The sequence below is a fragment of the Aspergillus flavus genome, chromosome 8, assembly GCF_009017415.1.
Source record: "Aspergillus flavus chromosome 8, complete sequence".
Lineage (NCBI taxonomy): Eukaryota > Fungi > Ascomycota > Eurotiomycetes > Eurotiales > Aspergillaceae > Aspergillus > Aspergillus flavus.
Window position 1 is genome coordinate 78,454 of NC_092403.1, and position 27,468 is coordinate 105,921.

A 27,468-nucleotide genomic window follows, 5' to 3' on the forward strand; every position below is an offset into this window, starting at 1 on the left:
AAAGGTAAAATGCCGATTTCGCCGCCATCTGCGCTATGGGGTTGATACGCTTCTATACCTCGCTGGCACTGATCTCTGCCTCGGCCTTCCTCGTCCGGGGTCAGAGTGATGATTTAGGCCTCGCGAATGGTTATACTAATCTAAAGACCAACAATTTCGACCTCCAGCTCGTTACGGACGCCCAGATCCTAGCATCGCTCAAGCCATCCGGGTCATCATTTGACTTCTTACCGTCGGATTACTTGCCGTACCGAGCAGCCAACGGTCAGTACCATATTGGAGACATCACCTTTCGGTATCGCGCGGTGGGGGAGAAAGAATGGACAGCCGGAGATTCCTCCCAGGCTCGGGCCGTGGTAAAGTCGCTTGACGCCAATGCGCTGGCCGCGGCCGATATAACATCAACGTTGCCGAGCAGCTCGGCTCTACAAATTGTTCGACAATGGTTGGACGTCGAAGGGGACTTGGGGCTGAGCTTCACCCTCACGAACAAGGGCAATAGTAGCGTAGAAATCGGTAGCCTGGGCTTCCCGATTGAGTCCAACAGTATCTTTACAAATCGCACGGCGGATGAAGTTACGGCGCAATGCTCCCTCGTGGACCCCTACATCGGGCGGGATGCTGGCTATCTACAATTCTCTCCAACCTCCGGGCAGGGTCCAACCTTGATTATCACCCCGTTGGTCAATACGAGTACCCCGTTCGAAGCCTGGCGCAACCTCGATGAGGTATCTGACACCTACACCGGGTACGGTAGCCAGACATTTGAAGGGTTCTATGAGTGGCAGACTCATTCAAAGGCATATGCCGAGAAGGAATGGGCTCAGGTGAATCCATGGAATGAACCAACCGCGCGCAGCCTCAAACCCGGTGAATCTACGACTGTGGGTCTTCGCTTCTCCGTGGTAAAGGATGGGGTGCGCGGAATCCAAAAGGCTGTCCAGGGGACAAATACCCCATTGACGATAGGAACAGGATACATCGTTCCCCGCGATCTGACGGCACAGCTTTTCGTCTTTCACTCGGCCAATGTGTCCAAGGTCGTATCCGACAACAATGCCTTCGACATTGCACGCCCTTCATCCAACCTTGTTTCCCTTTCCCCCACCGAATCAGCCTGGGGACGGACCAGAGTCACCATCACCTACGCGGACGGAAAAGTCCAGACGGTCCATTACTTCATCACGGACACTGCCCCGGATGTGATCTCCAAGTTGGGCGAATTCTCAACCACTGCCATGTGGTTTGACGACGAGAAGGACCCCTTTGGTCGGGCACCCTCTGTGATCACGTATGACGAGGCCACCAAAGCACAGGTTCTTCAAGAGGCGCGTGTTTGGATTGCTGGACTGATGGACGAAGGTGGCGCCATATTTCTCGCTTCCACGATGAAAGAGCACGGTCTTCCCAACGCCGCGGAGGTGGCGAAGCTGGAAGAGTTTGCGTCCAAAGTACTGTTTGGCAACATTCAAAACGCCAATTTCACGGTTCGTAAGAGCGTCTTCTACTACGATCCAGATCAACTTCCGAGTTATGAGTACAGCAACAATATCGACTGGGGAAATTGGTGGTCGTGGAATAAGGACGCTTCATACTCCACCGATCGTGCATATGACTATATCCACGTTATTGGCGCATACTGGTCATTGTATCGCGCCGGCCGCGACAACCCTACCCTTCTCAAGGTGCACCCATGGCAGTGGTATCTGGGCCAGGCGTACAATACGACCGTAACGTGCTTTGCGACAAACTCTGCCGGTGACGGCCTGGTAGGTTATTCGCGCCTGGGTCTAATGGGAGAGACCGTTGTCGGAGAGCTCCTGGCAGATCTGCAACGCGAAGGCTGGACCGAAGAGGCGGACGCAGTAGAAGCCGCCATGAAACTGCGCGCGGAAGCGTGGGACAGGCAATCGGAGCCCTTTGGAAGCGAAATGGCATGGGATTGCACGGGCCAGGAGGGCGTTTATTACTGGAGCAAGTAAGTCGCTCTTCTCCCTCCATTTCGCGCAGAAAGTCCTCGTGGCATTTTTCCCGGAAACTAACATTGGCGACGAGCAAAGTTATTTCAATCTTACGCAGACAACGACGAAGACCATCAATAGCATTTTAGGTCTGATGCCAACGGTATCGCATTGGGGCTGGAATGGGAACGCCCGGCGGTACTGGGATTTCATGTGAGACTCAGTCCAGCATCTGCCTGTCCAAGACTAAGATCCTTTAGCTATGCCGGGAAGCTCCAACGGATTGAACGCATGATCCATCATTATGGTTCCAGCCTCAACGCATTGCCCCTCCTCGCTGAGTTTCGACAAAACCCGAGCGACACCTATCTCCTCCGAGTTGGGTACGGTGGAATCACTGGCCCGTTAAGCAATATCCGGGAGGACGGCTCGATGTACAACGCGTTCCACTCATTTCCCGATACTCTCAAGGGCGATGACTATTCCGGCGACTATGGTCCTAGCTTCCTTGGAATGATGCTGGGTGCCGGTACATACGTCGTCGACGACCCTGACGTCGGTCTCATAGCGTACGGTGGCAATCTGTCCGTGGAGAGCGACAGGGTGACAGTGCGACCGCGTGATGCCGTCCGGCGACGTGTATATGTTGCGTCGATGGGTGTTTACGTCACGATAAGTACCGGCCAGATCGAAGAGTTCTCATTTTCCGCCACTCAGCCAAACTCTCTTGAACTGGATATTGTCGCAGGATCATCCAATACGACCACGGCGATTGTATGGGTTGAGAACCCTGGTACAACAGACGCGTATGCAGTAACAACCAGCGGGGAACAGACGAGGGGAGGTGTGGTGGTTGAGCTATCGGCTGGCTCCGTGACTGTCACAGTAGCCAGGCAGTAGACCTGTCAGAGGTGTGCTGTGTTGTAAGCCTTATGAAACGATGAAGTGATAGTACTGTCAAGTAGCTTTGGAGAACAATCACACTTGATTGACTCAGACTCTTCAATCCATTGCCGCGCTCAAATGTTGCGGTCCGTAGCTCTATGCTGGCGCTGGGCCGTACAATCACAGCAACGCACTGCTTCAATGTGAGCTCCTAACGACGGCGCGACAGCATTCGGTAGTTTCTCGACACGGTATGGTTCCTCGATCGGGCGCGAAATAGGAAAGTGGAATTTTTGGCGAAGTGTTACCTGAGCCTAGTCACGGTCGCGGTCCGTGAGAACTGAAGAGCTGTGCATGGAGGAGGAGACCATTCATTGCCTTCGGAAAAGTCTCGGTGGTATTCCTTTTTGCCTGAGGCAACAGCCACACGGTGCACCGCCACCTGTCGCTGCCACAAACAACAGTCACGCATCAACGGGATATCAAACGAAACACAACCTATTTGCCTCCTAATATATAGGCTTACACGCTCTAACATATGCGTCCGAGATAGGACCATGGAGGCAGTGTAACTGAATTCTTACAGCAAGTCCAAACGTGTAGCAGCCCTCCAATAGTAAATATACTCGGATATATATTTCGAGACACAAATACATTTACTATGCTCCCTTCAATGAGGAAACCATCGCAACGCCCTCAAAACGTTATGCTGATAATGGACTGAAGGATACCTCACCAGCGGTAGCTATCCATCTTCTTGAGCTTCTTGAACCTCTATCATCAAGGCGAAGTTTCTCCGGGATTTTATTGGTGGAGTTGGGAAATGCCGAACCCCAGAGCTGGATATTGCGACTTGCAGAGATTGTTTCATGGCTCGGTTAGTACCTGGCCCAGTCGGTTAATTTTGTACCCCTTCCCTGTCTCTTCTCGGAGGTCACTCCGTGTGAAACAATAGGTAGAAGCTGTATAAAGTTTGGAACTACTGGTCAAAATGTTAGACTAAAGGCACCACCTAACGCCTCGGAAAGAATGTTTCTACTGCTGATCAAGTTGGCAACTTACGCAGCTGCCGTGGCAGCGCAGGTAGATAGCTCTTCGCCGTTCTCATTTACTTCCAAGGGCAATCCGATCTTATCCAATGGGTCGTGGTATTCCGGGGATCCTGCCCCGTTGGTCGTCAATGACACGCTGTATATCATCACGGGACGCGACAGCGCTCCTCCGGATGAGAATGCTTTCGTGATGAACCAATGGGGGATGCTGGCCTCATCATCTGCAAATCCGGAGGGAGGTACGTGGACGTTGTATCCCGACGTCGCTGACCCTCAGGCCGTGTTTGCGTGGGCCGAACCCGGCAGCGCGTATGCGGCGCAAGTGGTCCAGGGTCATGATAGCCGATTCTACATGTACGCTCCGGTGACTCAGGCCGATAGCGCTAACGAAGATGCATTTGCGATCGGCGTGGCCGTCTCGGACTCTCCAACGGGCCCTTTCCAGGATGCTCACCCCTCGGGCCCGATCATCTCCCAGTCGGTGCCACCACCCGGCAATACCATCCAGAATATCGATCCGACCGTTCTGGTTGACGATGATGGACATGTGTACATCTACTTTGGGACTTTTGGGCAGCTGCTTGGCTATCAACTCGATCCGGATATGGTTACAGTGGCATCGAATGTTACGCAAGTCACCAGCCTGACGGGTTACTTTGAGGCGCCCTGGTTGATGAAGAGGCAGGACGTGTACTACATGTTGTTTGCAGCAAACAATGCTGGGGCTGATTCTCCCTGTACGCCAACCTCGTATCACGCCTGTATAGCCTACGGAACCGCGTCATCTCCAATGGGCCCCTGGACGTTCCAGGATGTAATTCTCCCGATTGTATCCTCAACGACTTCTCACCCGGGAGCGGTGGAGTGGAATGGTGAATGGTATCTGGTATACCACACGGCCGACGCCGTTGGAGGAGGTCATTTTCGCCGTAGTGTCGCCTTTGATAAACTCATCTGGGACGATAGTCAAGCTCCTGCCAAAATCAATGTTGTACAACAGACATTTGGTCCCAAATCGCCTTCCCCGCCCACTCACAATGTGGCCCCACGAGCGGTAGCAAGTTCTGTACACTCGACGCCGATTCAGTACTGGGTCCAGGCCTTGAACGATGGAATCATTCGAGAGAACCCTTTACCACCAGACTACTGGTGCTCCTATGAGGCAACAGACTCCCCCCAAACCAGCACGCTTGTTTATACCTGGAATGAAACGGTTCAGCTTAATGGCACATCGATGGTGTTCTTCGCTGATCATGCTGCTGGAGCTAATGAAGGTGTTGCTCCTCCTCAGGAATGGTACATCGAGTACAAGGACGGTTCGGGTACATGGCAACGGGCTGCGAACACCTCGTCGTATCCCCTGGAAGTGACCGATACGCCCGATGTAGTGGCGTTCGAAACGGTGGATACTGTTGCAATCCGCGCAATCTTAGTCGCATCGGGTGCCCAGGGTCAATATGCCGGTGTTGGTGTGAAAGAATGGGAGGCTTTGTCCACCACCCTGCACTCGTATTGACTATAGCTCGTAGTATGTTGAACATTAGTATATATTGTCCAAAGCTTATTTCCGAGGTCTTGTCCAGTGTTATGGCGCCCGGAGTTTTCCGTGGTGCCTCTTACATTCTCGTCATCCACAGGACACTACCGTGCTTTACATGCATGTCGAGATTGGTGGAACAAAGCCGCCTTCGCTGTGCAAGAAGCGATCAATTCTGCCGTCAGCTCATCGTTTTATTATTTGTGTAAGAGCTTGATGTCGAGATAAGCATTGTCATCAACGTGTCTTATCCCTTAATATGTGCTTCGTGGGCATGTCATTTATGTCTGAAACTCTCACTGGTTGAGTAACTAGAGCAATGGATATCCGATGGTATCCATGAACCAGTCGTTGTGGAGAATCATTATAGACTTAGCGTAATTTTAATATATTTGTCAGGTACGTAAGTGTCTGTAGCAAACAGCAGACGCAAAAAAGAAAAATCTCGAGATTAGTGTGTGGAGTCTTGAATATCCTCAGACGCTGCTCCTCGTGGTAAGCGTTGGTCTGGCACTACCACGATGGCTAGTGACCCGCTTCATTGAAGTCTTTGGGTAAATTTTGCACAGGAATAGATCGGAGTATCTCCTCTCGGGATAACATCCATGTGTGTTGGGACGACAAGCCGATGTGAGGGCATATCGGTACTCTGCGTTCCGTAAGATGCAGGAGGCGCTGTCATAGTTGCTTGGCAGCACACGTTTAAATGAGTGTCCTCCAATAGGCTCATAAGTTCCAATGGGATGGTGAAACTAGAGCTCGTCACTTTTGGAGACGTAGTGAGTAATGGCATCGGGATAATTGACCGTGTTTCATCTGGACATACGTAAGGACTTGTCGGCGGCGTTGGCTATGCTGAGAGATCCCTTAGTCTCATTCAATGAATCACGTCTTCTAAAAGGTCTCCGTTATATATAATGTGGATAGATTGATATCCACGTTAATAAATAACCATACCAGAGATAGGGGGAGAGTCTGCGCCAACAGGGAGACAACGGGGTCGGGCCCGCTCTCTCATTGGAAGAGAGTATATTAAGTGGTAGATTAAGCTTAAAAATCAATCCCGAGTCATCTCTACTACTCTTTTGTCAATTGATGGATCATCCCAGAGTGGAAATTGCATGGTTCCATTAGGCTTTTACATATGCTTGGTTGGGGCGGATGTGGACCAGCCCTAAATGGGACCTCACGGCAGCGAAATTCTCCGACTATATCCACGATCATCGCAAGACTTAACTCTCTGTGACCCAGATCGCTGGTAATTCCCCGTAAATATGTTCCTCTACCACTGTGCCATGACAGAAACCCTCTAAATGCCTCACCCACAAGAATTGATCGTGATATTCCACCACCAGGAGAAGAAATCAAGGTATAAAGATGACTAATTTTTTATTTACTAGTGTTGGAGCGGCCGCGTCATGCAGTTTCCCCTATCGGACAACGTAGGATTCCACCAATAAAGCAGCGCAATATGTGCTAAAGAAATACCCATCTACTTGAAACGACCATATCCAGCAGTGAGAGTACCAATGCCGAACCGACATTTTCCCGGCTGGCCGTGGTGGAATTGTTTCACAGATGCTGACGATCACCTACCCAAACCAATATAGACTCCGGAGGGATCGGCAAGGGCTTCACCATGTACAGTAGCCGGTCCATTCCGACAACGATTCGTTCATCTATCCCTCTTCCTGGCTATGGAGGCTGTTCGAGATTAACCCTCTATACCCCCACCTACTATGGGACTCCCTAACAAGGCCGAAACAACTACGGTGCTGGAGAAAATCAGCTATAAGAATGAGTTCTGCTGGTCTGAAAGGCCTGTTGTTCTCCTTCTCAACGCACGCAATCTCACTTCTGTCATTCTTTGCTTTCTTTTGTCTCTGTTCTAGTCACTCTTTCCTTAATACCATCTCAAACCTCAACAAAAGACTTCCAGGATGAAGTACGCCGCTGTTCTTACGACCGTTGCCGCCCTCGCCTCTCGGGCCTTGGGCGCTGGTGTCTCTGGCACCGCGGAGGGCTTCGCATCTAGCGCTACTGGTGGTGGCAGTGCCACCGCCGTCTACCCCACTACCACCGATGAGCTGGTCTCCTACCTCGGTGACGATGAGGCCCGTGTGATTGTTCTGAGCCAGACTTTCGACTTCACCAACACTGAGGGTACCACCACGGAGACTGGTTGCGCTCCTTGGGGAACTGGCTCCGCCTGCCAGGTGGCCATCAACAAGGATGACTGGTGCACCAACTACGAGTCCAGCGCTCCCTCCACCTCTGTGACCTAGTAAGTGTGCTACAAGCACGAGATTAGGCATTAGCGTCTCCCTAACACGCACTAGCGATAACGCCGGTTCTCTTGGTATCACTGTCAACTCCAACAAGTCCCTGATCGGCGAGGGCACCAAGGGTGTCATCAAGGGCAAGGGTCTCCGTATCGTCAACGGTGTCGAGAACGTCATTATCCAGTACGTTGACAGCCATGGGGTTCATAATTGGATGGAGAGCAGATATTGACTGTTTCCAGGAACATTGCTGTCACCGATATCAACCCCAAGTACGTCTGGGGTGGTGACGCCATCACTATCAACCAGGCCGATCTTGTCTGGATCGACCATGTGACCGTATGCTTTCCAGCTATCGAATGATTTGCGTCGACAGGAACACAATAACTGACAAATCTCACAGACTGCTCGCATTGGTCGCCAGCACTACGTCCTCGGAACCGAGGCTGACAACCGCGTCACCCTCTCCAACAACTACATCGATGGAGAGTCTGACTACTCGGCCACCTGCGACGGCCACCACTACTGGAATGTCTACCTGGACGGCTCCAGCGACAAGGTTACTATGAAGGGTAACTACTTCTACAAGACCAGTGGCCGTGCTCCTAAGGTCCAGGGCAACACCTACCTGCACGCTGTCAACAACTACTGGAACGACAACTCCAACCACGCCTTCGAGATCGGCTCCGGTGGTTACGTCCTTGCTGAGGGTAACACCTTCGCCGACGTCACCGCCGCCGTCGAGGACTCCTCCTTCGAGGGTGAGCTCTTCTCCTCCTCCAGCGATGCCGACACCTGCAGCTCCTACATCGGCCGCGCTTGCAAGGCCAACTCGTTCACTAACTCGGGTGACCTCTCCGGCACCACCGTCGACGTTCTCTCCAAGTTCAAGGGTGAGACCGTTGCCACCGCTGACACCGCCAGCACTGCCCCTGCATCCAATGCTGGTCAGGGTAACCTGTAGATGGAAACATTTGCGAGGTTCCATACTCTTCCAAGACGTTAGTCGCTTGAAGTCGAAGTGGCAGTGATCGTGTTACACAGCAAGGGCTCTATGTATTTTACTGTGTAGATTAATGTCTATCTTCGCTTAATTTATATTATTCTTGAGATACGGAGTAGCTGAATCGGTAGTATTTCTTTTCACTGAGCGGTCAACGGATTAGTATATTTCTACTCTGCACGGGACGACGATACTTAGCAAGGACTCAGCATTCTCCTTCGTGCTACGCAGTTACGCTACGGTTTCCGAGTCACCGAGAGGTTCTATACTATATAACATTAGAGTAGATTGTGATTATATTCTGTTTATAATATACTACAGCGACTGTTCTAAAAAAAAAAAAAAAAAAAACAGGATCTCTATTCGCCATCAGTAACTACTGGTTGTTAGAACTCTCTTCATTCTCCTCATTCTTCTGGCGATTACGAGCCGCATTGCCCTCCAAGCCATATAGAACGTCCGCCGACATATTGGGAATTATCATCTCAAATGTATCCCGAACAACGGTATACTGATAATACCCGCAGCGAGCGATCGGTTGGGTTTTCTTGATATCCAGCAATCCATCAGTGAGTACTTCATCGGCGATATGAACCCCGATAACCTTTCCAATGACGATATCCACGGTCCCCATGGGTGGGTTTCCTGGTAGTCGAACAGTCGTGTGGTACTCGCATTCGAACTTCACAGGCGACTCCTTCACCATGGGAACATCGACGATTGTCGCCTGCTCCTTGGTGATATTGCACAGTTCAAATTCGTCAGTCCCATAGGGCGTCTGTTCGGCGGAGATATTGACCGCTTCACGCAGATCCCAGGTCGCCAGGTTCCAGACAAAGGTTCCCGTTTCTTCAGCATTCACCACTGTATCCTTACGCGCGCCAGTAGCGGTCTGGTTGGAAGAAAACATAACGTACGGCGGGTCAAACGTTAAGTTATTGAACTGTGAGTAAGGCGCCAGGTTACATTGCCCTTTTTTATTCTTGGTGGAAATCCACCCAATGGGACGAGGGACCACGCAGGCCTAGAATCCATGTCAGCGGGGATCAACAGGTCAACCACCAGGGATTTTCTTACCTTGAAAGGGTCATGGGGGAGACCATGCTCAGTCACACCAGGTTCGTAAAACATGCTTGTTTAGGAATAACGGAAGGAGTATGAAACGTCGAGTGGTCGATAAGTTTGGCGCGGGATATCAACTCAAAGCAAGCACACTGTTCTATTTGATAGATTGAGGACAATCGATCATGAACGATTCTTATAAGCGTCATCTAAGGGATCTTCACGGATAAAGCGGCAAAGAACCTCATACTTCCTCGAGCGCGGCAGTTGCGATCTATGGTGGAGTAAAAGTATGCATCACCATTAAATCGCCTGGGGACTTCAGGGTGATCGCCGAGCGTCCGAGATCCGAGCGACCGAGTGTATTTGTCCAGCCACCACATTTAACATTTACTGGTCGTGGTTCAGAAATTCAGAAAAACAGTAATGTGATATTAGCGACGAGGGTATGCAAACAACTCCTGGTATAACGCAATGATTCTATGCCCAGCCAAACCCCGAAAAGCAAAGTCTATGATACAAACCCAGGTCTAGTCTATAACTCTATGCAAATCCAGGAAGCCCCATCTTGTGAACATAATCCTCCATGAGCTTGTCCTCCTGGTCAATGAAGGGCTCGACAATGGTCAATCCCCGATCAATCTCCGCCTTCAAACGGTCCCATTCATCGGACTTGCCATCGGCAGTCTCCTGTCTCTGAACGGCAGCACCGTTGGCATGTCCATTCTCCACACCGGTGGCGTGGCCGTTGGCTGCACTCGTGCCGAGCAAAGGAGTGTAACCCGCAGCTTCAAACGCATCCTTCGGAGGAACCGTGTACCGACCCTTCTTGAGCACGTATTTACTGATCGACACCGCAAGCAGCCTCTTTTTCTGAACCTCGCTATCGTCCTGGGCCTTCTTCGATGATCCCTTGCCCGGCTTGAGGAAGTAGGTGATGATATAGATCCACTTCTGATCGAAACTGGCAACATGCGACTTCACCTCATACTTCATGTAGGCTGGAATCTCTCTCTTGAAGTTGGTATAGACGCTGCCGAGGATAAATCCCAAAAAGCCCTTCTTTCCTTCCGCCTTCAGATTCTTCTCCAAGAGCGCGGCCCCTTTCACCACAATACTCGACATCAGAGCGGTACGGGAGACATCGAGGTCGGAGAAGTAGGTCGAGTTGGACTTGTGCATGTTGAAGTCGAGTTCCATGATGGGCGCGCGGGAGAAGATGCTGACGGGTTTCAGGATCTCGGTCGAGGGACGAGGGGGTTGTTCGACGGCCGGGGTAATGAGGTAGCCATGTTTGAAGAAGTAGCGGTACACCCGGATCTAGCGTGCTGTCAGTGAGTTCGGTTCAACTGAGCCTAATGTGTGCGCAAATCATAGGATACGTACATGCCACACGATCGGTAGGGTCTTCAGGTTCAGCAAGGCAAAGAAGATGGCAGCAGCTTTCCAGAAGCCGACGGACTGCCAGAGTGAGGAGAGAAAGGACTGTACGGCCTCCATGAGGGACAAATTAAAGTATAAGGATATTTAACAAAAAATCATATATATACAACGAAGAACGCAGGCAGAGAAAAATAGCGCCGTCTATAAATTATATCACGACTTCAAGGATTCCAGAAAATGAAAAGAAAAAACGGAAGGATCCACCAAACGAGTGCCCAGACCTCGGCATGTCCTGAAGTGGGTCCCCCATCGAACCAGTGAAAGAGGCCAATTCGACGCCATTCTCGATTTTCTAATCAGATCCCAGTTCCCAACAACAGATCTTGCATGGCCTCAGGATCGTTGGGGCAAACTCATTTGATTCAGTTAGTGCAGTCATACCATACCAATCCGTTAACCGTTGTAAACTGTCCTTCAAGTCGGTATATTAGTAGTGTATTAGGTACGGTTATCTAACCTGGGAAATATATATACATAATCGGCTTTTCTCGAATTCTTATTTTCCGAAATTGTTGTTATAGAAGCGGAGAAATATATTTTTAAACCAAATCGTAGGCGAAGATCACTGACAACTCAGAGGGAAGCGGAAGCCAGTCCGGCCAACTTACTCAATACAACAGAACATTAGCTGTCGTTGCTCGGCGGGGACTCATTTTGCATGGGAGTGAAAATCATCTGAATGTCAACTAGAATATGAAAGAGCTGATAAGGCACGTTTTCTCCAGTGATGTCACAGTACCTACGGAAGGCTTAGTAGACCAAGGTGGCCAAGGCGGTGACCTGATCGGGTGAATACTGCCAGAGAAATAGGAGACCGCCTTGAACACCGCCTGGATATGCTTCGCTCTATCTTATCATCCACTATCCACTCCATACTCCGTACTCCATAATTCATTGCTTCATTATTATGACACCGGACGGGAATGATGGCATTGAACCCCCACTCGCGCGTTGATTTGTCCACCCAAGCTTGTGACATCTGTCGAAAGCGGAAAGTCAAGTGCCATCGGACTCAGGGACGGTGTTCGAGATGCGAGAGACTGAATTTGGGTTGTACATTTCTTTCCCCCTCCAAAGTACGAGGCCCTAAGAAACGGTATGATTGGCTGGCGCGTTTACACATGCCTGGCAGCCTTGCTGTACCTACCTCTTGGATGCCTTGATCTGGTATAACTAACATGCTGTGAAGGCTAGGAACGGAGTCCGTTTCTCGGACACTTTCCCACGAAGACTTCCCCGTCGACGACGCTGACAGGAGTGCCTCACAACATACTAAATATCCCACCGATGCTCTATGGGATCGAACTTGTTTCAAACTAATCATGGAGGACTATATAGACCACTTATATCCCCTGCTTCCCATCGTACACCGCCCGTCCTTTCGTCGGGCTCTCCGAGAAGACCGGGATTGTGAGGACTCGGGCTTCCTTGGCCTGTTCCTTGCGGTCGCGGCAGTAGTTGTGGCCACCTTACCCAGTCGATTTGAACATTATCGTTCCGTGAGCCCTCCCCTGCAGTTTCAGTCACGACGGGAGATGATCAGATACTGCGCCGATCGTATTATGAGGTTGCGGACCGCCACCTACTTCGATGAGATCAACTTTCAGAAATTTGCCATTTCATATCTGCTCTATGCAGCATTCCTGCAGCTTGGGGATCATAATCGAGCGCGGATGCTAGATGTAGAAACAATGCAGATTGCCCGCCTCTTAAACCTTCACTGCATCTCCCAATATAACGGCCTTAATTGCATCGAGACCCAGCTGAGAAAGAAGGGGTTCTGGCTGATATTCTATAGCTTCGTGTAGGCAACCTACCACTCTGGTGTCCAGGAGCTATTAGCTGACGTCTTTCTAGTCATGCTCGACTTCAGAACATGTTTGGAGAACGACTATTATACTTGGACCCTGCTTTGCTACAAACCATCAATCCCGAGGACATGATGCCGCTGGAAGTGGATGACGAATTTATTATGGAGAATGAGGTCCTGGCCCCAAGGATTCAAACTCCATGCGTGGTAACTGGCTTCATTCTTCATTCGCGGGTTTTCTGGGCTGCCGTAAGAGACCCGTTGCCAGGGCACTCAGCAGAGGAACCGTGTCCGTGCGTTCAGGCCCGTGATCCTCTCATTCAAATATCTTACTTACAAGATCGCCTACAAAACTTGAAGTACCTCCTCCATGACATCCCTGCCATCCTCCGGCCGTGGGGCCCACCGAATGAGGATCTCTTGAACAGCGGTGGTACGGCTGCGATCTCGCGATTGAACTTTGCAACCATGCGAGCAAATCTACATGTTACCCATCTATGGCTCCAAAGTCTCCTTATTGATCAATTGGAGGCGGCTCATGCTGGTCAAAGGGGAGCATTGCCCGCATCCCGCCCTGGACATTCGTTATACAAGACGGATCCGAAATCCCTGTGGTTAGAGAGGGAGGAATTATGCCGACAACTCTTCTTTGTTCTCTCCACACTTCCACAGGCTAGCTTGGAAGCCAATGGTCTTCATCTAGCATACAAAGTGCGGGATATAGCAGCAAGTATCTTGGCGTGCCCATTCCACCCACAGGAGCCGGAGGCAAAACGAGCGGCCGAGTATGTCCAAGACGCCACTAGTTGGCTCTCTCGCCTAGACCGTAGCGAGAGTATTAATGCGCTGCATTTACAATCCTGGGTGGACACAGATCGCGTCCGAAGCGAAGCTACAATTCCCTAAAACTTACAAGCGAAGACTTCCTATTTAGACTCCATGAACTCGTCATCACCTCTGCCATTTAATTTCCCGACCAGAAAGTCGTCTCACCGAGTTCTACCGAATCCTCCAAGAAGTTGCCCCGACTGCTGGTGCCTACCATGATTCGATATGTTCCCTGATAACTGCACCAACTACTACTTGTTTCATGCCAGAAGCTCGTCGCGCGGATCAAATCCACTGGGATAGTGATGACCTCTTCAGCAGATTGCGCCAGCCACACTTTGCGAAACTCTTTCAATTCTTTGAGGGGTCGTTTGACTGGGGGTGAGACCGGCGCCACGTAAAGCTGAATCACCTCGGCCCCAGCCCTCTGGCCCGTGTTCCGCAGCGTGCATTTTACTTTCATATTATGGCTGGACCCCTTTGTGAGCTCCAGGCTAGATAGCTCAAACGTAGTATAGGAGAGACCATGACCAAACGGAAACAGCGGATCGATGTCAGCCTCGTCGTAGAATCTGTAACCGACGTACACGTCCTCACCGTACAGAACCCTTCCGCCTTCTGAACGGTAGTTGAAGTAAGTTGGGTTGTCCTTAAGGCGGCGAGGAAAGGTAAGAGGGAGTTTTCCAGACTAACACGGCAAGAGTTAAGTGTGCACCTCGCCTACAACATAAGGAATATGTACTGTACTTACTGGGTTCACATCGCCGAAAATAACGTCGGCGATGGCATTTCCCGTTTCGTTCCCCCCATACCACGCATGCATTACCGCTTTAGCTTGGTGAATCCAGGGCATCTCGACCGGAGTTCCACTCTGCAGCACGATGATTGTGTTTGGATTGGCGGCCAGAACCCGTTCGATCAATTGATCTGTATGAGGGGGTAGACTCATGGTCGTCCGATCTTCACCTTCTGACTCCCATTCTGCACTCAATCCGGCCGTCAATATAACCTGCTCAACACGAGCAGCTAACCTGACGGCTTCCTCAATCCCCTCGGCTGGTGAGAGCCTCTTGCAGGCGCCGAAACGGAACCCTCCGTGCCCGAAATCAACAACACCTGGAACTTTGAATTTGCCCGTTTTGGCACATCCCCATTGCACCTGGATTTTATACTCTCTTCCGGCCTCTAGCTGAATAGACTCTCTTTCCTCAACGGTGCCGCTGCCCAGAAAGCTTGATCCAGGCGTCTGTACGTCCGCATTGTTGATGAGTAAGTGCCCATTCACATAAAGCTTTCCCGTGCCTTGGACACACAAACCGAAGTCATAAAGTCCTGACTCGTCCGGGGTAAAATATCCTTCTGCATCCGCATACCAAGTCGATTGCAGATGAGGATGACTATAGTCAAGGAAGAAGACCATGGCGTCTGTTTCAAGACGTTCTTCTATGGGCACCCTAGTTGTTGCGGTAGGTGGCTCGTTGAAGATCCTCAGGACAAATCCTGTGTGGCCGTCTGGGGTGCGGAGACGCTTGCCTAGTAACGGAAGATTTTCATGGCCATATACCCCCTGGGCAAAGTCGACGCCCTCCAGTGCGGCATTAGTGATGCCTTCGAATGGTGTAACGGCAAAGTAGGGATTCAGTGCCGCACTGCCGCCGCCACAATAAGTTGCCACCTGAGCATTTGGACCAATGACTGCGACCCGCCTCCGCTTGTCTAGTGGGAGAATGCCCTCCTCGTTCTTCATGAGGACGATGGCCTCTGAAGCAATCTTTCTTAGCAGGCGCCTGTCCTCCTCCCGATTCAATTGCCCCTCTGGAGCTCGTTCAGGAATTCCCGATCGACTGGCCTTCTGCACTAATCTGAGGACAGCCCGAACGCGCGCGTTGACGGTGGCCATGGATACCTTATTGGCTGTAATGACATGTGCGAGAGCACTGCCGCGCCAACGCGTTGGACCAGGCATTTCCAGGTCAAGACTGGCTTGAATGGATTCTGTCGTGCTATACGTTCCGAACCTAGCCGTAGAACGATATATGGTCAGGGACAGGGTATAAGCGTGAGTAATGACAATACTCGTGGGTCTTACCAGTCACTCATCAATAAGCCATCCCAGCCCCATTCTCCCCGGAGAATATCCTGAAGAAGCTTGGGGCTTTCTGCAGCGTGGATACCATTCACTTTGTTGTATGCCGTCATGATCGCATCAGGCTCACCTATAGCAATTGCTGTCATGAACGGCAGTAGATATATCTCTCTAAGTGCACGATCTGTGACGAGTGAGTTTACCGCCATGCGCTCATGCTCCTGATCATTGCACACAAAATGCTTCAGAGTTGCAATGATATTTTTCTCCTTCAAGCCTTTACAGTAATTGCCGGCTATGATACCCGACAGCAGCGGGTCCTCTGAAAACGACTCAAAGCCTCTTCCACCTAGGGGACCTCGCGGAATGTTGATGGTTGGACCCAGGACCACATGTGCGCCTTTGGCCTTCGCTTCTGCCGCCAGAAGATGCCCAATCCTTACGGCTAGGTCGCGATCGAATGTCGCACCAATAGCTGTCCCGCAAGGAAGGCATGCCGACGGTACGCTGCCAAAGAACTTTGTTCCTCGTAAACCATTCGGACCATCTGAGAACCGGATCGATGGGATCCCCAGTCGTGGAATAGGTACTGTGTGCCAGAAGTCCTCGCCTAGAAACAAAATAACAATGGAGAGTGAGTTTTGTGTCTTCTAAAATGTTTGCAACAACGCATTGCCGAGGACGACCTACCGGTCAGGAGCGCAACCTTCTCATCCCGAGTTAGTTGCTGTATAATCTGTTCAATATCTGCTGTCGCAATGCGATCGAAACCGTTGGCGACTCTATCCGGGACGGACTCGACAAATGACATAGTACCCGTATCGGATGGGATTTCCTTCGTCTGTAGGAGGCCCTAGGACTTTTGGAAAAAATATCGATGGGTAGTCAATTATTGCCATTCTGTGCGGTCGATCTGGCTCCTTTTTGTAAGCGCATGGGTTTCATAAGTTAGACCGAGTATTGCGCTACTTTTCTTGATCTCAGTTATGATTGAATGGCGGAGGTCTCCCGAAGTGCATCTCTGAAGTGTTTCTCCGTCGGCGTGAGAAGAGACGGAGGATATGCTCCACACCGGACCGGGACCCTTGACTATCATTGATCGGGATGGAGACCTGCCGATGTGCCATTTTTCCTTCTCTCCTTTTCTCCGTTTCTCCGTCTCTCCTTCTCTCTCCGCATGGTCATCGCTCCACAATTGTATCCCGCACTTCCCCAAGTTTCTCCACATATTTCGCCTTTTGATGTTGAATATGACTGGTCTCATAACACTAGAAAACGTTTATATACTTTCCCGGCGTACAATAATCGGCCCCGACCCACACTCTACGTCGCCTGCCGTCCAGCATAATACGGGCTAGTTGCCAATGTTGAGAGGGTTAATGCGTCAAGACTTTAAGCACAGGACTTCTCGAACCTCTAGCCTTACCCTCACCCGAACTCGGGTTCGGAGATATAATTCCCATCCTACACTGGTCTTTGCTCTTTTTGGTTCCTGTGATCTTTTCATGCACACTTACGTCTATCCCGCCGACACTATGGGGACTACTAAAGCCGAGAGTACAAACAAACCCGCTGGGGAGGAAGAGCTGGCAGCTGTCCTTCCGACAGGGGGGCCGGCATGGTATAGGCAAGGTTATCTTCTTCGTCTCAACTCGATTATACTTGCTCTAGTGATGTTCTCCTCTGCAAATGGCTACGATGGATCTTTAATGAATGGGCTTCAAGCCCTTGACCAGTGGAACAACTTTCTGGACTATCCTACTGGTGTACGTCTTGGATGGCTGAATGCTATATACTGGCTGGGATGCGGCGTTGGCTACCCAACTGCGGCGTGGTTGGCAAATCGATTTGGACGCAAACCTGGGGTCTATGTCGGCTATCTCTTCTTAGGTCTTGGTTGTGCGCTCCAGACAGCAGCTCCAAATCAGACTTCATTCTTGCTGGCTCGATTGTTTGTTGGCGTGGCGTCCGCATTATTTGGAAATTCAGTTCCGCTCCTCATTAACGAGATCGCCTATCCTAGCCATCGTGGCATTGTAAACTCGCTCTTCATGTCTGGATGGTACGTAGGTGGAACCGTGTCAGGGTGGGTGATCTTCGCGTCGCGGGATTACCCATCGTCGTGGTCCTGGCGACTACCGTCGCTTCTTCAAGCCTTATTACCACTGGTCGCCTTGCCGGGGTTCCTGTTGGCTCCTGAAAGCCCTCGCTGGCTGATTTCAGTTGGCCGCCCGGAGGAAGCACGCACAATCCTGACACGTTACCATGCGGGTGGAGATACAAACTCACCGCTGGTAAACTATGAAATGTTGAATATTACCTCTGCCATTGAAGCTGAGCAGGAGGCACAGAGCAGTGCTAGCTACTTGGAGATGCTCAAAATACCTGGAAATAGACGTCGGCTATTCATCTCCATCACCTTGGGCATATTTGCGCAATGGGCGGGTAATGGTGTGGTCTCTTATTATTTGTCACTCATTCTTGATACAGTGGGAGTGACTAGTGTGAAAGATCAGACACTCATCTCTGCATGTATGCAGATGTGGAATCTGATATTCGCTATCATCGGCGCATACCTCATTGACCGATTTGGCCGTCGTCCTCTGTTCCTGGCATCTGCTGTGGTTATGTTCGTGAGCTACGTCTTCGTCACTGCACTCTCGGGATCATTCGCAGCTACTCAACATGCAAGCACTGGAGCGGCCGTCATACCGTTTCTCTTTATTTTCTTTGCAGGCTATGGACTTTCTTTGTAAGTCTTTTCTCCCTCTAAGCTTCAAATGCAAATATTATGAGCTAATGCAGGCTAACTATTGTGATCTCTCATAGAACCCCTTTGTTAACTGCCTATCCATGCGAAATTTGGCCTTTCCGTCTCCGAGCTCGTGGCCTTACAGTGACTTGGGTGGCCTCTATCTGTGCAATCTTCTTCAATACATTCGTGAACCCCATTGCCCTGGACGCTATTGAATGGAAGTACTACATCGTGTTCATCGCAGTACTGCTGATTTTTGGGATTACGGCGTACTTTTTTTACCCGGAAACCAAGGGTTACCCTCTTGAACAGATTGCTGCCATATTCGAGGGTCCCACCTCTCAAGGTGGAATCGATCCCGAGCGTGCGGCGAAGTGTCTGGATGTGTTCGATGATGTGAAGTCGCTCTCAGTCACCCACCAAGAATCTATATGAAGAGCCAACAAGCCATAGCGACGTTGTACTATCTATATCTGCTGTGGGCCTAGCATATTGTGCATGTCGACTTCAGAATGCACGAGTTATAATCGATAATATATCTATCCTGGGAGCTATTCTCTTCCCTGGAAGCTCGGCGGTCACCCGGGTACGGATGTTCGGATTAGTTGAGTGTGGATTAGAAGGATTATCTCATGGCTTTCGAAAGTTCTTACACAATGCTTATCCCTTCATTCAGCACAGATGCCCAATGGGAGTACATTCAATTGATGACCAATTAGTTCTTCAGCCCGACGCATACGCGGACATAGCACGCAGTTTAGCACCACAATGCCAAAACAACAAAGGTGCCGGAAACCCGATCGCAATACTGATAAACGCCAGGACACTGGTACCCCATCCGTAGCCCAGGTCTCTGTACATATACGGAGCGAAGAGCGGAAACCCAAAGCCAGCCAAGCTCCGGAGCAGCGCACAGGCAGCCATGGCACTGGCTGCGTAGGTTGTGTAGCTGTCAACGATATAGGTTTGCATCCCTTGCAAGCATCCCATAGTCCCCGCGGAGAAGATGGCGACGCCGATGTTAGGCATTATCCAGTGTATGTGGCCCTGTACACTCCAACCATACCAGAAGAGACCTATAGTGATCATCCCTGAACCGATAAACATGGTTGGCATACGGAACTCGGGTACTCCAATACCGGAATTCTTTTCTTTGAGACTTCGATAGATGCGATCGATGAGGACGAAGTTGAGAAAGAGACCGATAAACGATCCGATCGCAATTGAGACATAATTGAGGCCAGCAATGCTTTGACCCTCCCCATACTGAGTGCCCCAGACGGTTGGAAATGTGGCCAGCAGAAGGTACGTCGTCCCGAAGAGGTAGCCCATGTACAGCGCGACCACCATCACAATCGGCTGAGTGGTGAACAGGCGCACCGGCCGCACCAGGGCCCCGCCGAATTTGCTGGAGAGATTTATGGGCCCTATGCCAGTATGGAGCTTGTGGTTCCCTGTTTGTTTAACGAGGCGATTCCGTTTCCGGTTGAGAAGTGTAGCAGGATGTGACTCATGCAGCCAGATCAAACCAACCACCTGAATGGCAACGGCGACAGCACTAGATGACCAGAATACCCAACGCCAGGTCGTATACTCTGCAATGAATCCTCCGGCAATAGGTCCCACCACTGGACCAAGAATTGGGGCGAGAGTATAGATCCCCATGGCCTTTCCTCGCTCTTCTGGGGTCCAGATATCCCTACCGACCGGTCCGTTAGTTTATATCAAGATGTGGAACCTCTCTCCGACTTACCCAATGGCTGCACCCCCAAGTGCAACTGGAGCGCTCCCGCCAATGCCGGCAAGGAAACGGAACACAAATAATTGCGCTGAGGTTTGCGCAAACCCACAGCCGAGATTCCAGGCAAAGTACCACAGGTTGCTAATTTGTAGGAGCCGCACCCGGCCATAGACCTCAGAAGCCGGACCAAAGAATAGTGGGCCAATTGCATAGGCCAGGATAAAAATCGATAAAGCTAACTCGACTTCGATATCGCTCTGCATGTTAAGGTCTGCACCCAACTGGGACAATGCGGGAGCAACCATGGAGGAGGAAACCGGCGAGATAAAGGTGAAAATGGAGACGGCAACAGTATTTCTCCATTTGGCCCTCCGTGGCCAGTTTTTTGGATTCTCTGGATCTTCCGGTCCATCCCACGTAACAAAGTCAGGATCAAATTGCTTGGTTGGGTCGTCGGACTTGGACCTGGCGGCTTCAAGATCTTGTGCGTTTGACTGTTGGGTTGTCATTATGATCAATATGATGCTCGAACTTCGAATTCGTGATTCGCCTATTGATTCTCCTGATCAATCTCGACAGAACGATGACCGATTTATACTCTCTGTAGAGGGAGATTACTAGGGCTTCAAGGCCAAGGACCAGCCAATAGGAGGCTTAGATTAGCTTCGGGACCGAACTGGAGGGCTTATATTCCGGTCCGTCGCCCGAGCCACTCGAATCCTCCCGTCTCTTATCTCACAACCTTCAGTGCTTACGTGGCGAGACGATTCACTTGACGGTACATGAGGTTGCCCCTTCGATGTGCAAATTAGTATAAGCTAGTATACGACGGGCAGTTGGGTACAGGAACGGGTCTCACAAAGGATCGCTATGAGTACTCGCCCTGTGGCGATCGCGCCTGCGACAAGTAAGACCTCGTCTGGTAGCAATGGGGGTAATCCGACGCACCCCACTACGATGTCCTACAACTGTCAGCCTTGCGTACGCAGGAAAGTCAAATGCGACAAGGCCGTGCCATCCTGCGCGAGTTGTGAAAAAGCCAAGCTCGAGTGTCTTTATAAGGCACCACAACCACCACGAAAGCGGAAACACAGGGAAAGTGAGGATGTGCACCAGCGCTTAGCAAGGTACGAGCGTGTAATACAGGAGAATGGCCTTCTCTCAACAACCGAGGCGCGATCGCCCTCTTGCCAAGGAACTCCGGGGAGCGTGCATGATGATGGCCCTGCCCGCACAGCGCACAGTGGTGCAGCAAAGACAGGAAGGTTAGTCTCCGAGGATGGAAAGTCACGGTACATTGACAGTCGAGTGTGGCTGGATGTGGCAGAAATAAGTACGCGAGAGCTCTCCGATAATGAGGGAGACGATCAAGCTGCTCCTATGGCCATGGACTTGCCAATAGATGATCCGCTTTCTGCGACCCTGCTAGGGATGTCGAACGATCTCTCAAGCTATCATCCTCCATACCCAGACGCCATGAAGCTTTGGACAATCTACGTGAAAAATGTCGATCCTCTCTGCAAGATCCTGCACATACCCACAACGACTGAAATGATCGAAATGGTATCGCAGCAGCCGACCAAGGCTACTCGAGCGCAAGAGTGTCTTGTTTTTGCTGTCTATTATTTCGCAGTATATTCAATCACCGACGAGGACTGCATACGTCGATTTGAGAAAACAAGGACTTCGTTGATGTCAAAGTACCAGTATGCCATGCGACAAGGGCTAGTTAATGCATCTTGGTTGAAAACAACCGAATTGCAGATATTACAGGCCTACGTTCTTTTCCTTATTGCGATGCGCACCCGAATAGATCCACATACATTCTGGATATGGACTGGTGTCGCGGTCCGCATCGCGCAGCGTATGGGACTGCATCGCGACGGAGAGGACCTAGATCTATCTCCTTTCGACGTTGAGATGCGAAGGCGACTTTTCTGGCAGCTCATTCCCCTTGACGGTTACGCCGGTCAGGTGTCAGGCACTGGCATTTCCATCGCACCGGGTGATTGGGATACGAAGCAGCCGCTCAATATCAACGATGACCAGATATACCCCGATATGAAGCAGCCGCCAAACGCACAGGACGGTGCCTCTGAGATGATATTCTGTCTCACGAAAGCCGAGCTTTCTGAGTTCTATGCCCGCATAGCAGTCAATATGAACTCTGTCAGTTCTAAAGGCCAAATGCGAGATAACGCACACCTGGAGAGGTTAATAGACGACCTTGAAAGTGACTTAGAGATGAGGTATCTGCGGTACTGCGATATCATAAATCCGGTACATATCTTAACACTGGGAATCGTCAGGGCTGCCGCAAATATGGTACGCTTGCGCAGTCAGATGCCGTCCCTCAAGAGTCAAAAGATTGATGAGGCACAAAGACGGGAGCTCTGCGTCCTTGCGGAGAAGATCCTCGACACTGACAACGCTCTATACGCCAATTCAGATCTGCGGAGGTTCCAGTGGCACATAAAGACGTTCTTTGTCTGGGACGCGATGATATGCATTTTGAGTGGCTTAGCTACAGAAGGGTTCCTTTCGCGCACAGAGCTGGACCGAAAATGGGAGAAGATCATCGTTGCCTACTCGAACCACCCGGAGATAATCGAGAGCAAGGGGGCACTCCATGCGGTAGTTAATGAGATGACTCTTAAGGCGTGGATATCGAATCCTCCGAGCAACTCTACCGTTGAGCCGGCGTTCGTTAGCGCGTTGCGATCTCAACATGAGACTAAGGGCTTTGCACATGTACACAACCCCGACACGACGACACGGCATGATAAACCCGCGGAAGCAGCAGATTTTCTTGATACATTTCTTCAGAGCCCTGGAGGGACTGACTTGTATTTTGACGGTAATATTAACTATGGTGCCGCAGATTGGATGTTTTGGGATCAGGCATAGTTGGTGGATCTAAAGGTGCACAGAATGAGGTATCAATGCTCCGTTATGATTCCTTAATATAATGCACCCTCATACAGTGATTCGACGAGCTTGCCATACTAAAGCCGTGCGTTAAGCTACCTATACTTGCCTTGATGAAAGAAGCTTTCCGGTGGACCAAGATAACTATCACGCACACCCCCAAGATCCACCACGATCTTCTCCAAGACGCAGTTCTCGGTTTGAAGTCGGACGCGGAGCTTGTGAAGGCCAGGAAGGCTAAGATCTACCGAATGACGGCGGGTCCAAATGTTGTCCATGACTGACTCTTGCCACCCATCAGGGAGCTTGCCAGGCTTTTCTACTTGGGGTACCAATCGGTGGGAGGCTAAAGCCCCATCATCGAGCTGAATGTCGTATGTGATAGGCAAATTGGTATCAGTGTCTAAGGTAAGTGTGAATTCGAGGATCAGTGTCGCTGCGGCCGTTGGTGTGAATGTGATGAATGGGTATTGGAGATATTCTGAGTGCGATACCGGAGTGCCAGCAGTCAGAGCAACGCCACCGGTTGGTGTGCGACCGATGAATGGAAGGATACGATATGCGGATAAAGGAGAATTTATGAACGATGTGGCGTAGATTGAGACATGGCCATCTGCTTCGACAAACCCTGTGGCATCTGCAGAGACCGTTCGGTTACTGACTGGGATGTGAATCTGCTCGTAATCACCCAGCGAAGAACGTAAGTCGACAAGCAAAATGTCATCCAATTGAGAAGGCACTCTCTCCCAGTCTACAGTTATCTTCACACGTTCATCTCCACCTTTTGGCTGGATAGTTCCTGAGGATGGCGAGAGAGTAAGCCAGCGGTGCGTTGATGTGAGAGTCCAGGATACGGACTTGGTGCCTCTGCAATAAATCTCGAAGTAGCGAGACTTGGGACCATAAGGCTCCATAGGGGGCAGGGTCACTCCGGCAACAAGATCGCGACGGCTAGGATGAGTACGATCGGATTCTTCATTAGTGAGTCCTGGTCGAATACCGGGATGCCCGTCGACAGCGACGCCAATCCAGCCAACGACGGGGTTTGAGTCTTGTCGGTTTTGTACGAAAGAGAGGCCGCTGATCATGTCTCGGGACGGAGCATGCCATGTTTGTGTATAGCCATAGTGCGGCTGGCGCATGATATGATTCCATTTCCCGTTGAGAAGAGAATGATATTCCTCGCTGAGGTTAAAATCCTCCTCGAAGAGGCGCAGTGCCTCATATGCCCAAGTGTTCGCGGAGTTGCGTCGTTGTACTGCAAAAAGTTGATTTTTCGCCTGCGCAACTCTGAGCGCGACATAGATACAACTGGCTTTAATCGGATGAAGGATGAACTGAAAGTACGCCGGCATCATGGGCGCAGGAATCGATTTCTCTAGCTCTTCCGCTTGACTCAACAGTTCTTCCCAACGTCGCAAAATGTCCTCCGCTTCCCCATAATGGATGAGGGAGAATGTCTCTGGTTCGATGTGCTCATGCTTCCGAAGGGCGACTAGCCGGTCATACTTTAACAGCAATTCCGAGCACTGTTGTGACACAGCAGATCCAAGATGAAAAGTATGTTCCACGAAGGTATAGAAAAACTCCTGCAGTTGATTCATTTGGAGACTTCGCGCATCCCAAGCCAGGGTCAGAACGAAGGTTAAAGGGACCTCCATAGGCTTCAGATCTCCCACGTTAAAGATCCAGATGTCATTGGCGCCTCGATTGTACGTTTGTTCCAGCTGCTGCCAAACCTTCGCACATGAGTTGCTATTCAGCCACTTGTAGCTTCTCGGAACTCCGACGTACTCCAGATGGTAATAGATCTATATGCATTAGTGAGCTTTGTGTCGAGCTGAGCAAAAAAGCAGAACTTACACCTGCTCCTCCATGCCTTGTCGATTCGTCACCCGATGGTAACCTGCGGACAGTTCCAAAATTGTCATCAGCAAACAGCAGTGTAATGTCCTCTGGGATGTGGAGCCCGTTTTCGTAATACTCCTGGACTTCCTTGTACAATGCCATTAATTCTACAGCAAGGTCAGAATATTATCTCGATCTGTGCAAGTTGGCTTAGGCTTACGGTGTACCGCATCTTCCTCCCCGTAGGTATTCTTGATAATAGACCGTTGGGTGGAAAGAACATCCTTGAGCACTGCGGACGGGTCTTCAGCATCCATGGCCCTATCCCCATGACCTCGCATGCCCATCGTGATATAGCTCTCATATTTCCTTGCTCGATCAGCACCTTCCTGGAAATACTTGGTGATCTTCGGTTTGTTCTTGCTCCACGACCAGCTTTTCTCCGGCTCATAATACGGATGGTCGAACCATTCATTCATAGCCCTCTGCATTGGCTCATGGTGTGAGGTGGACATCACAATACCATATTTATCAGCTGTCTCCTGATTCAAGGGATCGTCCATGAAGAAGCTGCTTCCCGGATGAGGAAAGCCGAACCACATGGCAGGCCACAGGAAGTTCGCCTACGCACCGTAAGAAATGGTGAATGCAAAGCAGAAACTGCGGTGTCCTACCTTGAGTCGAAGTAGGAGTTCAAAGACTCGCTTATAAAAGTCCACATTGAACTTTGGCCCATACTTCTCGTGCACCCAGCCAGTGAGGGATGGAGCTTCATCGTTGATGAAAATTCCCCTATACTTCACACTCGGGGGACCATGTTTTGTGACCACATTTAAGGCGTAAATCTCGCTGCTCTGCTTTGGGGGGACATCGGCCCACCAATACCATCTAGCAAGGTTAGTTGGCTCTCCACCGGAGGGAAGAGGTTGGATCAACTTACGGAGAAACCCCAATCTGGTCGGAGAGCGTATACAAGCCGTATATTGCACCTCGTTTGTCACTCCCAGCAATCACAAGGGCCTTCTTCACTCCTTGAATAGCGTCGTGAAGAACCGTTGTGATGTAGCACTCCCATTGCCCGTCAATCGCTGTTACGTCAAGCTTGCCATCCTGAATCAGTTTCTGGATGGTGGGCGACCGAGTGATACTGCCCAGAACAATCGCAACCTCTGTATCGAAGTCTTGGCTACGATCGTAAAGGATCGGGGAAGCACCGTTGCCCGTTACCCGCGCAAAGTCCTCGGCGAGGGCCTCAGCGGCGATATGAATACCTTCGAAGTCTTCCTTGTCGATCAGGATGGACGCATTAGTAATATCTATGCACCCCACGGAGGGAGCATGACTGGCAAATACAGGCTCGTACATCTGTTCCTCTGCTGGGGAGAATGGCGGGTATCCTTTCCTCTCGCGTGTTCAAGAATTCGTTCTGAAAGTCAATGCTTTCCAGTGAGCGGGCTGGCCTGTCTTGGTAAATGTCTCGGGCGACGCACGACTTGTGGAGCAGTTAAGTCTGCCCCTGCATGACCCCTCCGGAGTTTGAGACGTTCAAGTCCAGTTGGAGTTCTCCATCGATGATCCTCTCGGGTCAATCTAGTCCGAACATCTATTCTCCATAGACATCTCTCGTGTACCAGAAGATGGCGGTATGTTCTGCTTGGGTTTTGACTCGAATGCGTATGAAAATATTTGAGCGATGGTGACGCACCTAAAGTACAGGATAAGAGTAGCTTTAGACGGTCATCCTTGTCACTGACCGACTCCTGGTATATACATCTGGAAGGGATATGCGACACAGGATACGTATGGTTTGGCTAAAAGTTGTGGCATTAGTCTTAGGCTCGGGATTACGATCAGCCGACCGTGAACTTCTACATAGTGCTACGATGGCATATAGTATTGCCACTGCCCAACGTGACTATCTTTCACGGCGTCCTTCCCTTTTGATATGTACATACAAGCAAAACCGGCGACTGAACATTAGGACATTCCTGTATACTACTTCCAGGTCCGGGTAACTAACACGGCCAAGCACATCTTAGAGGAGCCATTCCTAATGACAAAACATAATCTCTCCTATATTTGCTCATCTCCTCGTGAGAACTACTGCGCAGCATGATTCTGCAGGGATTCTGTGTCAGGCTTTCTGTTGCTTGGTTATATTCAGAGAGCGTCAGATATGTAACTTAATCGGTAAGCGAGTGACGCACCCCCCGCCATATAAAAATTTAAAATAATCAAAATACTATA

General features: G+C 50.5%; 10 protein-coding genes across 10 annotated transcripts; 5 read left to right on the forward strand and 5 right to left on the reverse strand.

Moving 5' to 3' along the window:
- Nucleotides 1-35: 35 nt before the first annotated feature.
- Nucleotides 36-5,414, forward strand: F9C07_2076856 (uncharacterized protein; the record flags this gene model as incomplete). Its single annotated transcript, XM_041295697.2, has 4 exons — nucleotides 36-1,978; nucleotides 2,061-2,174; nucleotides 2,222-2,767; nucleotides 3,845-5,414. 4 exons carry the CDS (start codon nucleotides 36-38, stop codon nucleotides 5,412-5,414), a joined length of 4,173 nt encoding a protein of 1,390 aa, XP_041151742.2.
- A 1,961-nt stretch (nucleotides 5,415-7,375) lies between these two features.
- Nucleotides 7,376-8,681, forward strand: F9C07_12176 (putative pectin lyase D; the record flags this gene model as incomplete). The annotated part of the gene is made up of 4 exons (XM_041295696.1): nucleotides 7,376-7,719; nucleotides 7,775-7,900; nucleotides 7,960-8,056; nucleotides 8,121-8,681. The coding sequence occupies 4 exons, from the start codon at nucleotides 7,376-7,378 to the stop codon at nucleotides 8,679-8,681; spliced, it is 1,128 nt and encodes a 375-aa protein (XP_041151740.1).
- A 415-nt stretch (nucleotides 8,682-9,096) lies between these two features.
- On the reverse strand, nucleotides 9,097-9,851 carry F9C07_12177 (uncharacterized protein; the record flags this gene model as incomplete). The annotated part of the gene is made up of 2 exons (XM_041295681.1): nucleotides 9,097-9,744; nucleotides 9,798-9,851. The coding sequence occupies 2 exons, from the start codon at nucleotides 9,849-9,851 to the stop codon at nucleotides 9,097-9,099; spliced, it is 702 nt and encodes a 233-aa protein (XP_041151739.1).
- Nucleotides 9,852-10,325: 474 nt separating this feature from the next.
- Nucleotides 10,326-11,282, reverse strand: F9C07_12178 (uncharacterized protein; the record flags this gene model as incomplete). The annotated part of the gene is made up of 2 exons (XM_041295680.1): nucleotides 10,326-11,102; nucleotides 11,169-11,282. 2 exons carry the CDS (start codon nucleotides 11,280-11,282, stop codon nucleotides 10,326-10,328), a joined length of 891 nt encoding a protein of 296 aa, XP_041151738.1.
- A 1,265-nt stretch (nucleotides 11,283-12,547) lies between these two features.
- On the forward strand, nucleotides 12,548-13,941 carry F9C07_2236427 (uncharacterized protein; the record flags this gene model as incomplete). Its single annotated transcript, XM_041287735.2, has 2 exons — nucleotides 12,548-13,029; nucleotides 13,083-13,941. The coding sequence occupies 2 exons, from the start codon at nucleotides 12,548-12,550 to the stop codon at nucleotides 13,939-13,941; spliced, it is 1,341 nt and encodes a 446-aa protein (XP_041151737.2).
- A 58-nt stretch (nucleotides 13,942-13,999) lies between these two features.
- On the reverse strand, nucleotides 14,000-16,760 carry F9C07_12180 (putative beta-glucosidase precursor; the record flags this gene model as incomplete). Its single annotated transcript, XM_041287717.1, has 4 exons — nucleotides 14,000-14,551; nucleotides 14,615-15,881; nucleotides 15,953-16,559; nucleotides 16,640-16,760. The coding sequence occupies 4 exons, from the start codon at nucleotides 16,758-16,760 to the stop codon at nucleotides 14,000-14,002; spliced, it is 2,547 nt and encodes an 848-aa protein (XP_041151736.1).
- Nucleotides 16,761-17,313: 553 nt separating this feature from the next.
- F9C07_12181 (putative sugar transporter) lies at nucleotides 17,314-19,139 on the forward strand (the record flags this gene model as incomplete). The annotated part of the gene is made up of 2 exons (XM_041295695.2): nucleotides 17,314-18,701; nucleotides 18,779-19,139. The coding sequence occupies 2 exons, from the start codon at nucleotides 17,314-17,316 to the stop codon at nucleotides 19,137-19,139; spliced, it is 1,749 nt and encodes a 582-aa protein (XP_041151735.2).
- A 288-nt stretch (nucleotides 19,140-19,427) lies between these two features.
- On the reverse strand, nucleotides 19,428-20,954 carry F9C07_12182 (putative MFS multidrug transporter; the record flags this gene model as incomplete). Its single annotated transcript, XM_041295679.2, has 2 exons — nucleotides 19,428-20,403; nucleotides 20,458-20,954. 2 exons carry the CDS (start codon nucleotides 20,952-20,954, stop codon nucleotides 19,428-19,430), a joined length of 1,473 nt encoding a protein of 490 aa, XP_041151734.2.
- Nucleotides 20,955-21,315: 361 nt separating this feature from the next.
- Nucleotides 21,316-23,352, forward strand: F9C07_12183 (putative C6 transcription factor; the record flags this gene model as incomplete). Its single annotated transcript, XM_041287734.1, has 1 exon — nucleotides 21,316-23,352. The coding sequence occupies one exon, from the start codon at nucleotides 21,316-21,318 to the stop codon at nucleotides 23,350-23,352; it is 2,037 nt and encodes a 678-aa protein (XP_041151733.1).
- Nucleotides 23,353-23,468: 116 nt separating this feature from the next.
- F9C07_2286904 (uncharacterized protein) lies at nucleotides 23,469-26,586 on the reverse strand (the record flags this gene model as incomplete). Its single annotated transcript, XM_041295678.1, has 5 exons — nucleotides 23,469-25,184; nucleotides 25,237-25,388; nucleotides 25,442-25,844; nucleotides 25,896-26,109; nucleotides 26,162-26,586. The coding sequence occupies 5 exons, from the start codon at nucleotides 26,584-26,586 to the stop codon at nucleotides 23,469-23,471; spliced, it is 2,910 nt and encodes a 969-aa protein (XP_041151732.1).
- Nucleotides 26,587-27,468: the final 882 nt, after the last annotated feature.